The sequence below is a fragment of the Rhipicephalus microplus genome, chromosome 4, assembly GCF_043290135.1.
Source record: "Rhipicephalus microplus isolate Deutch F79 chromosome 4, USDA_Rmic, whole genome shotgun sequence".
Lineage (NCBI taxonomy): Eukaryota > Metazoa > Arthropoda > Arachnida > Ixodida > Ixodidae > Rhipicephalus > Rhipicephalus microplus.
Genome location: NC_134703.1, coordinates 89,854,756 through 89,868,773, shown reverse-complemented (window position 1 = coordinate 89,868,773; position 14,018 = coordinate 89,854,756). Strand labels below are relative to the sequence as shown.

At 42.1% G+C, this 14,018-nt stretch overlaps 1 protein-coding gene across 2 annotated transcripts in view; it reads right to left on the bottom strand.

Annotated features, from left to right (window-relative positions):
- LOC142814503 (uncharacterized) overlaps window positions 1-14,018 on the bottom strand; it is a 337,659-nt gene that overhangs the window by 9,791 nt on the left and 313,850 nt on the right. Inside the window, exon 5 of one of the 2 annotated variants that reach the window (XM_075893307.1) lies at window positions 7,007-7,046. The exons of the other annotated variant lie outside the window; for it this stretch is intronic. Coding sequence (XP_075749422.1) covers window positions 7,026-7,046 — 21 coding nt within the window. The 3' untranslated portion in view covers window positions 7,007-7,025. The remainder of the gene's footprint in view (window positions 1-7,006; window positions 7,047-14,018) is intronic. 2 annotated transcript variants of the gene reach the window in all.

Sequence of the window (14,018 nt, the reverse complement as noted above, 5' to 3'; positions counted from 1 at the left end):
GTTCCCACATTAAACTTGTCGGGCGTGCAAAAAAAAAACGCTTCATTTTTAATTGCTGAACGACGATACTTTATCAAGCCCCTAGTAAGATGGCCGCCACAGCCACCATCTTGCCAGAGGAACGGCTTCACTTCTACGCAATCATTTCCACTCTAGCCATTTTTTTTTATCCTCCTTGGTTTCAGACCATACATTATTTTTCTTCCATCACAGCAGAACACATGCAAGGTACCCACCATACGCCATGACCATGACGATGATGATGATTACTGAAAACGACTGTCTTTTGCAGTGGATAACGTCTTGATATCCTCTACGATGCATTTCGTGTGACTGGAAACAAGCAACAGCCACTAGGAGAACGTGCCCAGACCTCGTCTTTCTCTACTTCTGGCTTGAACTGATATCACAAAACGGTAATAATGAAGGGCCAAAACGAAATTTTCCACTGAACGCAACATACCAGTTTTGAGTAGTAAACGTTGTACATCACCTGGCGCTCATTTACATACGTGAATGGTCCAAGTCCTGTGTAATTTACGGCAACACCTAATGATCTCACTGCTACGCCCACTCATCATCAACCACTTCGTGGATATTCGGGTGTTTTTTTTTAATCAGACTCTATTAACATCAACACACATTGTCTGCAATCACCTGCAATATTTTTTCCGTCTTTATTTTCTTGTCTTCAATCTCTAAATCTTCACCTAGAGAAAGTTTCAGGACAATAAAGCCTTTTCTTATGAAGTGTAATCTGTTGAAGTAACGCTTCAACATGCTGTAAGTCAAGTCATTTGCATGATCTCCTTCACGTAGTGTATAGAAATGTTGTGAACGAAAACGTACCATAGCAGAAAAGGTTTCAACATAACTGCTTCACCAAGTCTGTACGCTTCCCTGCCTGATTTGCAAACGCATAATGACCCTTTATGTCAGCGCAGCATAATGCGTCCATTTTCACGAACTACTGTCATGCTCAGATATATCACTCGTTCCCTGCAAATTCTTGCATCCTGACGCACACAATGTGTCGGAAACTGAGCGACCGAACAATTCCTCTTCCGCGCTGTCAGCCCAGTTTCAGTTCAGGAAGCGCTAGGTACACATCGCGTAGCCCTGTTGTTTTGCACTAACGTTACTCTGCTCTGAATCACAATAATGAATACGTGTATTCAGGGAAAGAAAGCACAAGTACATATATATATACGCGTACCTTAATCTATCGGCCGACATCTGCCTACGCGATGCAGACCTCGGAGCCACAGATTGCGGTGCACAATGCAAGTGCATTAGCGCACTCACTCGTAACAGACTGAGTAGGAGCTCCAGGGAGCCCTCGATTACGCCACTGCAAACCACTGCCGCACCTGGCGAGCTCAGGGCAAATACACCTGAATAGAGTTTCGGCCCCCCTCCAATCCCCCTTTCTGACGTCGTGCTTTGGGTGAAGGAGAGAAAGGGTAAACCAGCTCGCGTTTTAGTGTTGCAGCCACTTGCAAACGACGGCCCATTGAAGGGCTTATTCTCTAATGAACTTGATGGAAGCTTCCAACTACGTTCGGGTAAGTCCCTTCCTAGAAATCACTCGCATCCTAAGGCTACGTCTATGAGTCGCAATTCCGATGGTAAATATCAAATAAATCTATTCAAGGTCAAACTATCACTGTCAGTGTACGTTCATAATGTGAGACCTCCCGACAAAGAATTAAAGAAAAATCGAAATAGCCACGTTTAGTGCACTTAATAAACCATTACGCTAAGAAAATTCATATTGTAACAACTTTTTCAGTAATAACCTATTCTCTCACTAATATTAGTTACTTGGTTTTCATTGATATTTAAGCAGTATACTCAATGTTCAACAGTAAAAAAAAAGCTGAGTAATTGCCCTAAATGGGCAATTAAAGAAAAGCTCCACAATCTTCCGAGATCTTTTTTTAACGAAAAGCTGACCAGCAAGTCTTCTCAAGGCGCACTGGACTGTCTGGCAATCTTAATAAAATTAGATAAAGCGCAACAGGAAATGGTAGTCTTTCCTCATTTGCAGCTATCGTTAACGGTTGCGTCTGCCACGCCAGTGTGGTAGCTTTGTAAAGTACTGTATGTTACTTACAAGTTTTAGTGCAGGTTATGCTTCGCTCTTCCTTCGTTCTTCAAGAAACCTCATATTCAACTTTCACTAAAGGGTGAATATAATAAAATGTGATGTACGCTCTCAAATTAACGCACGCGTCTACCACTAGGCAACTTTAGCCAGCCGTCGGTGCAAGTGTGCCATATATTCCCTTCACAGATTTTGCTCACTTGCTTTTTTATTTATTTCTCAGGCAGTTCTTTCTCTTTTTTATTTTTCAATGAGCTACTTGCGTTTTAGTCAATGCAATCTTTTCCCATCTTTTCTAGTGAGCCTCCGCATAACCTGTTCGTTTTTCTTGAGCTTCATTCATTTCACTGTGTCATCCTAGCATACTATTACGGTTAGCACTTTCTTCCTTGCTCTTCGCGACGAAACTGCATACCATACACAGAAGTACAGGATGAGGCAAACTACGGGCCGTTGTACGGTGCAAGTTATTTTGACGACGTTGTAATTTTCGTTTCTTACACGTACTTTGTGCCGTAATACAGTCGTGCCATAGTCAGCTTTCAGGATTACCATGCATCGACGCAATCCCCGGCAAAGTAAAACCAGAAATGAAAGAAGTTGACTGAGCGACAATTAGGAAGGTTTCGTATGACGAGATTCCCGGCGGTATCACAAGGTACCTTTAGCGTTTTAATGCACTCTGGTCTTCCTGCGGAAGAACAAACCAATGTTTCTTTATCCTGTCTTTTATTCGTTTACTTCATCTCCTTTTTTCTTTATTTTTATGATGTCCTCTCTCTTCCCTCTCCCTCTCAATAAAATGCTAAGGCAGACCACCATACGAGCGGAAGCAGTACGCATGGCGGAAGAGGTACGGGGTTAAGCGGAAGTCACATGCACCGCGGAGCAATTAGCGCCCATCGAAGCCGACCGGCCCCACCTCGCCCACGCCACGAACGTTCTAGTGAAAACGGAACGACCGGACAGGGAGCCGCCGGAAAATATCTGGGCACACGAGGACCATTACGGGCGCCCTTTCTCCCATCGAACCGCCACCCGTCCTCCTCTCCCTTCTTCCCGCACTTTTCCCCGTCTCCCGAATGGCGAGGGATAAGCGCCGTGGACGGGAGTGCGTGCGTTACCGAAGCGAGTGGCGATGTTGGGGAGCCGGCGCGTGGTTTTACCTTGATGCGAATGGGAAACACTACGCGTGGACCCACAGGCGTGTTCGTGCGTAATACCAGCCGATAACATAAGCGGATATGACCGAGTCTGTAGCCGGCACAATGACGGCCGCTGTATGAAGTCTCGCTGGTGCAGTACGGCGGAGCGCCTTTCTTGCCCCCCGTCCCTCTTCGTGCCCCGTCGTTAAAACGAAAATCCCCGCCACCTGACGCTTCTTTCCTTCACGTGCCTTTACTTGATGATCAAGCGTGGTGTGCTTTCTTTCTGGGAAAAAAAATATTACTTTATTGAAATCACTGGCGCACCTTGATTCCGTTTTGACATTGTTTATCGCAGATGTGGTGTGGCCTGCTTGGAAGATGAAATGCCACGTAAAGTATTTTTTTTAGTTTGTTAAAGTCGTCCGTGTTTCCTGAGTTAGTTATTCGATGTAGTGTTTTTCAGAGGTAGGCAACGTCAAAGCACATAATGTGTCACGTATTGGCGATATTTCAATACCTACTGCATTATGAACAAGGAAACATGTGATGCGAACAATCGAATTGAATTAGTTTCAAAGTGTCATTTCACCTGTTCTTTGTAGTCACATTTTCGCATGTGATATGCAATAAGAGGGAAATGAGGGAAAATTTCAAGGACTTGATTTTCTTTGTTTTCTTTCTTGGACACAATAATAATGAGAACTAATGGACACGATGACAATAATATATCTCGAGGTTTTCTAATACTTTAAAAAACGTAAACAGTCACAGCGTTTTTTAAAAAAACGCCCAAAACGCAGGTTTCCCCTGGTAATGTATCCAGTAACTATAAAAGAAAAAAATTTTAAATGCAATGGGTTCGTGTGCTGGCTTAATATATAATATCAGGAAAAAATATAATAAGCACGCACCACTTTCATCACACTACGGTCATGCAAGCATGACAGCCACAAATAGAATGCCTTAATGCGCACGTATTGTCGCACGCATCGAGGCACCCTGACCAGCGGCTACAAAGACTTAAACTAGGCTTCTTTGCAGTCATACAGTGCATGCAGTGAAGCACGCTTTAGGTGGTTACTCCGTGTACAGTATTGTTTCACAGCGGTTCAGTGGCGATACCATTTTGATGTTATGGATGAATTTGCCTGATCATCAGTCACGGAGCGGATCTATTCGGGCATACATAGTGAGAACCCTATTTCATTAGCATCGGTCAATTTTATTGATTGTCTAATTCTTTGCAACACTTATCGTTATGTGATACACTGCGGCAATATGAAAACTTTGGAGAGACCCACATCATCATCGATATATTCAAAGTTATTCAGGCACCGTTGCAAGGCCGAAGGTCAAAAACGTTCAGTACGGCCCCAGACTTATTACGCTTCAAATGTGCTTTTGTTTTGATTCGGGTCGGATAAACAATATGTGCGCAACGGTTCCAGAACCCCTTTGTCATGTCTAACTGATTCGCGAGTCTCTCTGGGAAAATAAACTGCACCTTTCTTCCCGGTGTGACAATCTTTCTTCGAATTGCGCGGTGCTACGAAGTAGCACGCCTCCAGAGGGTTTTACCCTTGGCGAAAGCATTTATTAGCTAGAACGTTGAGCATAGCAGTTGGCATTGGTGACAAAAATAGTTAGAAGCTATTTAGGGGCTGTATACTAGGAGACGCCAACATATGGGGCAACATACTCTGAACAAAACTGACCCAAGCTATCCTGAAGCATACAAAGAAACAATGTAAATAAATACGTATAGAAACCTAGTTCCAGGTTAGCATTCAATTGTCAAAAAGCGCAATTGCCAAACGCACAAGTAAAAAAGGCTTAAAATACCGCACAGTTTACAGTCAAAGAAGAAATTTTGTTGCAGCATAGTGTGTATCACGTGACAGTGAGCGAAATAAGTCCCGAAAAAAAAAAGGCTTGAAAGTTTACAATACTGAGCCTAGATAGCTACCCTGCACTGTGAAATATATTATGAGCTTGAAAATGATAAAAGAGAAGAGCTCGCCGTTGCACAGACGCACAAAAAGAAATTAATAATCATGCTCCAGTCAAGCTCATTCATAATTAGATTGTCAAGAAATTTTGAAAAAAGCTTGTTTTCTTGCTTGAAATGCGAGATTTTGCAAAAATAATTATAAAATGACTAATGGCTTGTCATACGATCCGTACAATAGAGTTGAAACTGGGAGCTCAATGAAAGACACCTTCGAATCTTAGGAAAGGAAACATTTCAGATGTCGTTTCTGTTTACTTGAAAAGTCTTATCTGTAACTTCGTCGCAGTAGAGGCAATATGTTTGCTTACAAGTGAGTAAGGCATCATCATGCACGAGAATTTCTAAATAACTAAATTTCAACAAATCTCCCCTTAAATTCCAGTGAACTTTATCATTCCAGATATAACGATGACTGAATATTTAGAACGAGTGGTTTCTCCACGGCACCACACATGTAAAACTTATTTAAGATGCTACGTGCATGGACGCGTAGCAGGAGGTCTAAACAGCCTCTGCTCTAATGTTAATTCAGCCTCACAACGCCTGTACCGGAAACAGCAGCGCTGGCACTTTCTATTTGGTTCATCACGTAAGAAAATGTTGTAGCCGAGGTTCCTTTAGACACAGTCTCTGTACAACAAATCATTTATAACAAGGCAAAATAAGTTAATAAAACAAGGAGACCTACGTAGAGCGAACGTGAAACCCTGGATCTATTATTGCAAATATAAACCACAGTACCTGATTTGTATGTGGGTGATATCTGAACAAGCCACTGTATGGAGGTTTATGTGTACGTTGAAGAACCTCAGGTGGTCACGATCAATATAGATTCTCATTCAACTGCATGTTTCACAGTAATATTGTTGTCCCGGCACATAAAACTCCATAATTAAACTGACCGAACAGCACTTCGATGAAGCTAATTTCACGATCATCGTTACAATCACTCATGCCCGCTGGCACAATAATGTTTTGGCAACAGCTGTTGGTAATTTGAAGGACCCTGGATTTAATGAGCACCTATACGTCAGCCTGTATGTTTTATTAGTCTGTTGGCGAAACACTAACCACTCTTTTGCTTTTGAGCCACTTTACCTGCCCGTACAAGCAACTTACGTTCTCAGGTGCACATGTAAGCAACTTTCTTTACAATATGAGAACGTTGGCATGGTTACGACTGCTCGCGGATCACAGGAATGTCTTTAGCTTTGTACTTTCGCGTTACAAGAACCACTTTATCAACATGTTTAGGTACTTTAACGAAAATCTTGATGATCCAAAGAAGTCAAAGCTGTCTTCTTATGTTTATGAAAACAGCGCTCGCATGCATGCTCTTTTTTATGCATTGCTGCATTGTGTAGTTGATGACCATTTCTAACTTATCACGCATTCAATACCCATTGCAAAGCTGCAGTGAATCCAGTGAGGATAATTGGGGTAAACAGGTGACACAATACGCACCATAAATGCAAAAAAAAAAAAAACCTCGACAAATGATTAGGACGCAGCATGGCAGTACGTTGGAATATTCTTCATTTTTTACACAACGCGCCATTGCAATCGATCTAATGTCGAAAGTGGGCTGCGTATGAGGCATCAAATTTGAAGTACATGCAATGTCGTCGCGGGAAAAAAAATTATTCGCCAGCCGCAGAAGGCATCTGAAAAAATAAAATTGCGAATCCTTTGGGCTTGTTATTGGACTATGTCAACAAATATCTACGCAAGGATGCCTACCTTGTTGTTGAGACAGCAATCAAAACCTTGCTAAGATGTTCTGAAAAAAAAACAAAAAAAACTCTTGAGGCAGTGTTCCTCAGGATCTTAATAAAGTTCTGTGTCTGTCTGTCTGGCAAACACAATTTGCACATGCCCTTTTGGCACCCTCTAAAGGAGGTGTAATGTTTTGTTGTTTTATTTAAAAAAAGTTTACTCTCCATCTTGATATCAAGAAATTAATCCAAGCTAACTACTTCATCATTTTTGTTCTGCGAACTCACATAGCGACTTAAGAATGTCACGTAGGTTTATTCGGGAGAGAAATTACGTTTATTAGTAATTTGTGTATTAGCTGTCAAATTGATTACTTATACCACGAGTACGTGACGGTTCACTTTACGAAGAAGAATTGTTTAGACATTGTAAGGTTTAGTTTGCGCTGTTGCCGGGTAGATAATTCAGAATGCATAATAACTAATCCCAGGATGGTTCGAAGACACGCTGTCTCAGGGTACCACCAGAGCAACAACTGCCGCGTGAATAAAGCCCAAGGATCTCATGGTGCAGCCTATTTCAAGAATCCTCGTATGGTGGCAAAACTTTTCTTGCCTCCTACACCTTACCTCTACCTTGCCCTCCCACTCAAACCTATTTGCAATGCAAAATAGCGCGATATTACGTTAGCGGGCCCCCTCCACTGCTTTTTCACCGGTGTCAGAAATCGGTGTCACACCAATCGCATGTCCTACGATTCTCGTTACGATTCCTCGTTTTTTCCGCTTCACTAATACCACGCAACAATCAAGAAGCTCTCTGCGATCGGGTCAGAAGTATTTCGAGCCAGGCGCGATTTCCTAAGCGTGCATACGGTTTGTTTTTAGTCGACACTTCTACACTGTGCAACGTCAACAGCTAAGTTCGGAAGAAGAGCCTATTATATAGCATCTAACGCTGAATTTGAATGAAAACTGACCCTTTAACAAAATTCATTATTACAAATTGCGTAAATTTGCTTGTAACGGGGCGTTCTATCTGTCTCTCATTCGTTATCAGAAATATTTGCTCTCTCTTACAATGCTGGTTGTATATAGAACACGTAACAGGCGATATTTATGTCCAAGGCACTTCATCAAAGCTCAGGAAATGTGAGCCACGTCCGCGAAGAAATTGAAGCGGTTTCTCCTGCCCCGCTCTTCAATTCACGCTATATGGTATGCTTCGCAGGGAATGATAAGGCAGAGCCCATATACCCAGGGAGACGTACTGAGTTATTGCAAAGGGTTGCGCAGCTTAACACCGTAATTGATATGCTTGAAACAGTTCAATTGAAAGCAGTGTCGTTAGAGTCTACAGATTCCGTCAAGAAAACTACGATTACTAATAATAATAATTACATTATTATTATTATTATTATTATTATTATTATTATTATTATTATTATTATTATTATTATTATTATTATTATTATTATTATTATTATTATTATTATTATTATTATTATTATTATTATAGTTGTTGTTTGCAAGACCAAGAAAAACTTTACAATTTTATTGAGGCGTGTGATTAGAATGTCTGCCAACTTGTTTTAAAATTCCTTTCGGCAATTCTTATCTCAGTATTTTTATTCACTTTTTCACTTTAGGATTTGGAGAACGTCAAATATTTCTCTCTTTTAATATTATAAGAATCAATCTCTCAATTATTTCTTCATCGCTCACTTGCTCTCAGCCAGTACAAAAAAATTATGCAGCACTTGAGTTACTTGGTCTCAGTATTGCCAGTCAGTTCATCCTTTATCTCGCAAGAACCAATTGTGCTTCATTCTCAATCTTTCGCGCGCATTTAAGGCTTCATTTTAACTGCGTCTTCAAAAAAATAGTGCAGTGCTAAGTCATCCAAGCTTCTAACACACACAGAGAGAAAAAGAGCAGAGCTGTCGCTTTGCCTACGGTTACCGTTAAGTGTACGAGAATACGTTTCCTTCACAAGAGTGCTTCACTTCTCAATGATTTCCTGCTTTATCATCACGCTTGAATTACCGCAAGAGAATATTTATTGAGATAGCCCCCATCTGCGCGAACAGTCTCGCTCATTGTACTTTAAAAAGTATAGGTTTAACCAATAATGAGAATACTGCGCCGTCTAGTTGATAGGAGATAAGACGGGCAGTCGAAGCAGTTTTCTGACTCATCTTTCATCACCGGGCTCTTGAATTCACGCTGATCTGCGCAACCTAAGCATCATTTCTATCAAAAAAACATTGATGAGCTGAAGTAATGTAATAATGATGCCATCAATATATATATATATATATATATATATATATATATATATATATATATATATATATATATATATCGCCTTGAAGGTGAGACTTCGACCTAAGCTGATACAACATATTTACAGCTGACACCATGACACGATAGTTGTCAGTCTCTGTATACGCCACTATTGTTGGTCAAGTGTTTCTAAAGTACACCTCTACACGCACTCTTGATTGAATGACGACTTGAATAGACGCCTGTCAGCGTTGTGGCTTATACCCCGCAGCCATCAACGCTTTGACAAATGTACCATGAGTCTCAATGCAGCTACAGGCCTGCGAAAAAGTGTTGAGTCGCGTTGCGTCTGGTGAGGCAGTTAGCCATGAAGTGATGACTGTTGAAAAAAATATTTTTTATTCCCTAAGGGGATTCTGGGCAAGTAGGGTGGGGTCCTGAGTCCAGGGTTCCAATGGCCTTTGTGACTCGCAAGGTTTGGTCGAGCAAAGCCAGCTGGCTTGCCAGGTCCTTGTTAGAAAGCCACGTCTCGTGCTGCCTTGCTCGAGATGTTGTCCCCAAAAAGGGGAATTGGTGTTTTGGGGCCGCTATTCGCATTCCCACTTAATGTGGGCGTGAGTTGGCCGCTCGCCACACAACGAACAGGTGCTCGCTCAATCGCAAAAAACAACCACATAATTGGCCACGAAGTGTTGACGACTCAAATGTATGTATCACCTACACCCATGTACGTGCGTGCGTGCATGCCAGGGGTTGGGGACTGAATTGCTGGGAGGCAGATGAAGAAATGATGCACATATAAAGAAAATGTCTTTTAGCCTTTTATTGAGACCCATGGCAACGAAAACACGATGTACAGTGACTGATCAAATTTTTTCCACATACTAAGGACAGTTGCAATGATGCATATGAGGCATCTGCCAGAGACTTGGTTTACAGGAAGCCTTCCAAACAAGCGTTCTGGAACATGCTGTTAACACGCTCAGGCATCCCAACGTAACCTTTACGAGTGATGATTTTAAAGTTAGACTTTGTTAATGTGCCTTGAACCAGTTCGAGTTATCTCGTCTAACATCAAATGTATAGTGAACGCCATACTATAGGAAAAGAGTTTGATAGTCTGATTCATCACAGAGCCTCTCTAAGCGCGTGCAGTTTACCAGTCGATACGTGAGTTTTCTAACATATCTAACTCTTATCAGCTGCAATTTACGGGATTACGCAGAATGCTACGCGATAGAACCTAAGTACTTTGTTTGATCACAACTGCAAAATATACTCTGCTTGCTATGCACTTGACACATGCCCTACAGGCATGTCTTGCTTCTCTGGAAGACACCCGTTCAATATTGCTTGCCTTCAGGCTTACTGTGACGCTTCAAATACTTCCTTGTAATGTACGGCATTTTCGTAGTAGATTCAAACGCACCCATAGGAAACATAGTCAAAATAATACTGTTTTTTGCCGAAGGTATAATAACAAGTTACTGTGGTACGTATAAGACTGAAATTGAGATGTTGAAATACCATTGCTGCTATCGCACAATATCCCCACGGCTAATGTGTATACAGAAGCAGCAATCATGAACCGGACTACATTCCTACACTTTGCAACTAAGCAGTTGCAGAAAAAGAATCAGACATAGAGGTCTGTGTAGATGCCTCTGCGAGATAGTCAAACATACCACCCTCTCTAAAAACACAATCTCCTTGGTACACGTACTTCTAAAGAAATAAAACATTAACCTGGGCGACCGATAGCACAGTTTGTCACGAACGAGTTTCAGTTAACAAACAGCACACATGTCGTATGAAGCACTCTCACTACGTATGTATGTATATGTTTAAAGGCTCGCTGCCAGCCGCACTGCGCATGCAATTTCGTCGTCGGCTGGTGTAATCGACGAAGCGACAAGCTTGCTTTATCCACTCTGATATACACTTCCCTCTCTTCCGAGACCTAAACGTCTGCTCACAACAAAACAAAGATACCGTGATTACCCCTTCAGTAAGCGCAGTTCTCACTCGTCCTCACCCGTAGATATATTAAAACGGGTGAAACAGTTCCTTAAAGAAATAACTTTGACGTTGGCACGCAGGAGAAGGCGTGCGTGTGTCCGCATAGTTTCACAATCTCTCGTTCAACAGAGCATCGTACTTACAAATGGTCTTACTCCGTTCTTAAAAGACCTATATTAGAATTCCACGACTACTCTCCGTCGCACAAGGTCTCACTGGGCAGGCTCTTCGTGGCGCAAAAAGCAAGAAACAAAGCGGGCGCCCAGCGGCTATGGGCTACGGAACAGGGAGGTCTCCGGCAAAGGCCCTCGTAGCTTTATTTTCTCATGCTCAAGTCTGTGGAGATAGACTGAGAGAGTGAGACAATAAAGGAAGGGGTTGTAGAATCCATGACCGTCCCAGGAAGGAACTCGTTGCCGCACCGAGCTTTCCTTTATTGCGCTCGGGTGGCCCCAATCCCGCATTGTGCGTGGGAACCCTCGTACACCGCCGTTGAAGCTCTGTATGGACTGATTGTGCGGGTGGTGCGCGCGCGAGCTCGGTCTCCGCGCCTAATGAGGGAAAACTATCTAAGGCTTTCCTTTTTGCGTGCCCGTATACGGAATGCAATAAACTACGACCTCTCCGCCGAGCTTCGCTCGGCTCGCAGACGACACGGCTTGGCCGGCTTTCTGTTCTTGCGCTGCTCCTTCTACAACGCTGAGAACGCGCGTGCCGCTTAAAGACTAGTCATTAAGTTGGGCTTTCTCTCCGAGAGTCTAGAAGTCCCGTCTCTTTCTTCTTTCGCATTACCATGTTTATTTGTGGTTCTTTTTTTTTCCTTCTTTCAGCGGTCACCAGTTGCTCCGCGATTTCCCAAACATTTCTCGATGGAGGCTGGCGGCCGTCGATGTCGTTTTTCAGCTCGCGAGTAACCTTTTTCTTCCATTCTCATTCTACTGTGTTTTCTATGTGCGTCCTCCGAGGCTATGAAAAATGCACATTCTAGTGCCACCCAAGACGCGTTGTGAGAACGGCGTTTTCAAAGCTTCTTCGCCGCGCTGCGGCCGGGGCTGCGCATGCAGGTCAAGCTAATTGTTGTGTACATGAATAAGTCAACGTGGTGGCTAGGCTTCTTCAAACCTAACAGCTTGTGGTTGGGTGTCTACTACCGAATTTCTACTTGATGCAGTACAAAATACTTTCTTTGATGTCTGAACGCTTGTGTCCTTATTCGAAACAAATAGCGATGTTGCCTTAGGAAGTGGCGTGGCGCCTGTGTGTGAATGCTTTGTACTTGCTCAGCACCTGAGAACACACAAAAAAGTGTGTGACAAAAATATTCATTGGTAGCTTCCTTCCCTGTGATGTAAGTGCCAAAACTCGGCGAGCCATTTACGGTCTTGTGCTTTTTATATTTTTACGTTATAACGACATTCGAATGCTTGGTAAACATTTGCTTATGCAAAGAACATCCACGGTAACGTTAACCGGATAAATAGGCCATGTTGACGAAAGGATAACGCACTACTCTCAAATAACATCTTTTTATTACTTCACACCCCTTCTAAAAAGAAATAAATGAGGAGGCCATGTGCAGTGAGCACTATCTATCTATCTATCTATCTATCTATCTATCTATCTATCTATCTATCTATCTATCTATCTATCTATCTATCTATCTATCTATCTATCTATCTATCTATCTATCTATCTATCTATCTATCTGTCTATCTATCTATCTATCTATCTATCTATCTATCTATCTATCTATCTATCATCTATCTATCTATCTATCTATCTATCTATCTATCTATCTATCTATCTATATATATATATATATTTATCTATTTATCTATTTATCTATCTATCTATCTATCTATCTATCTATCTATCTATCCGCTTAAGTCAGGGTGCTCTGCTGGTCGTCTCCGTAACATGCAACATGCCAAGATGATCATAGAAGAGGATCAGCGCATGAGCAACGTTAGTCACTGGTCTGGACAATATTAACGCCAAATGCTTGCCGTGTACGTCATAAAGCAATTTTCCTCGGTCACGTGTGGCACATACCCACTTAACGTAGTTCATATTATGCGGGTATGGGCCACAGCTGAGTCAAGAAAGTAACAGAACCACCTCATATATTAAAAGTTTTCGCAGTTCGCGCGCAGTGCGAACATCAATATTATGAAGACTCATCGAGTATAACAGTGTTAAGCGGATACCACGCTTCTCAGAAGAATGACGAAGTATAGCACAGCGAATGCTGGCCTACTAGGCGAAAAATTATCATTAATGCCCTAATGGGTATCAAGCAAGTGTGCTTGCAGTAGTTACCCAATGAGTGTTTTGAAATGCTCTGAAAGGCCGCGATTCTAGCTTTCATTGTGATTATTCTGCGCCTTCCGTACAGGCCTGGCGTTTTTTATGATGGCTCATCGAGTATAACAGCAGTGGTATAACGTGAATTGTGATGGTAGCTTTGGCTATCACTCTTACAATTCATATTTATCTGTCTTGGTAAGTAAATAATGGCCAGATGTAAGTACACATTATTATAAAATTAATACACAAATAATATTTACCACATGCAACAACCCATTGATCAGAGCTCGTGCACACGAACAACTGGCACGTAACCTCTCAACATTCCAATTCATTGATGCCACGCACATCGAACGCCAGACCGACGCAATCTTCTCTTACAACGCCTGGTCTTCTACAACGCCCGTCCACTTTTTCGGTGTAAT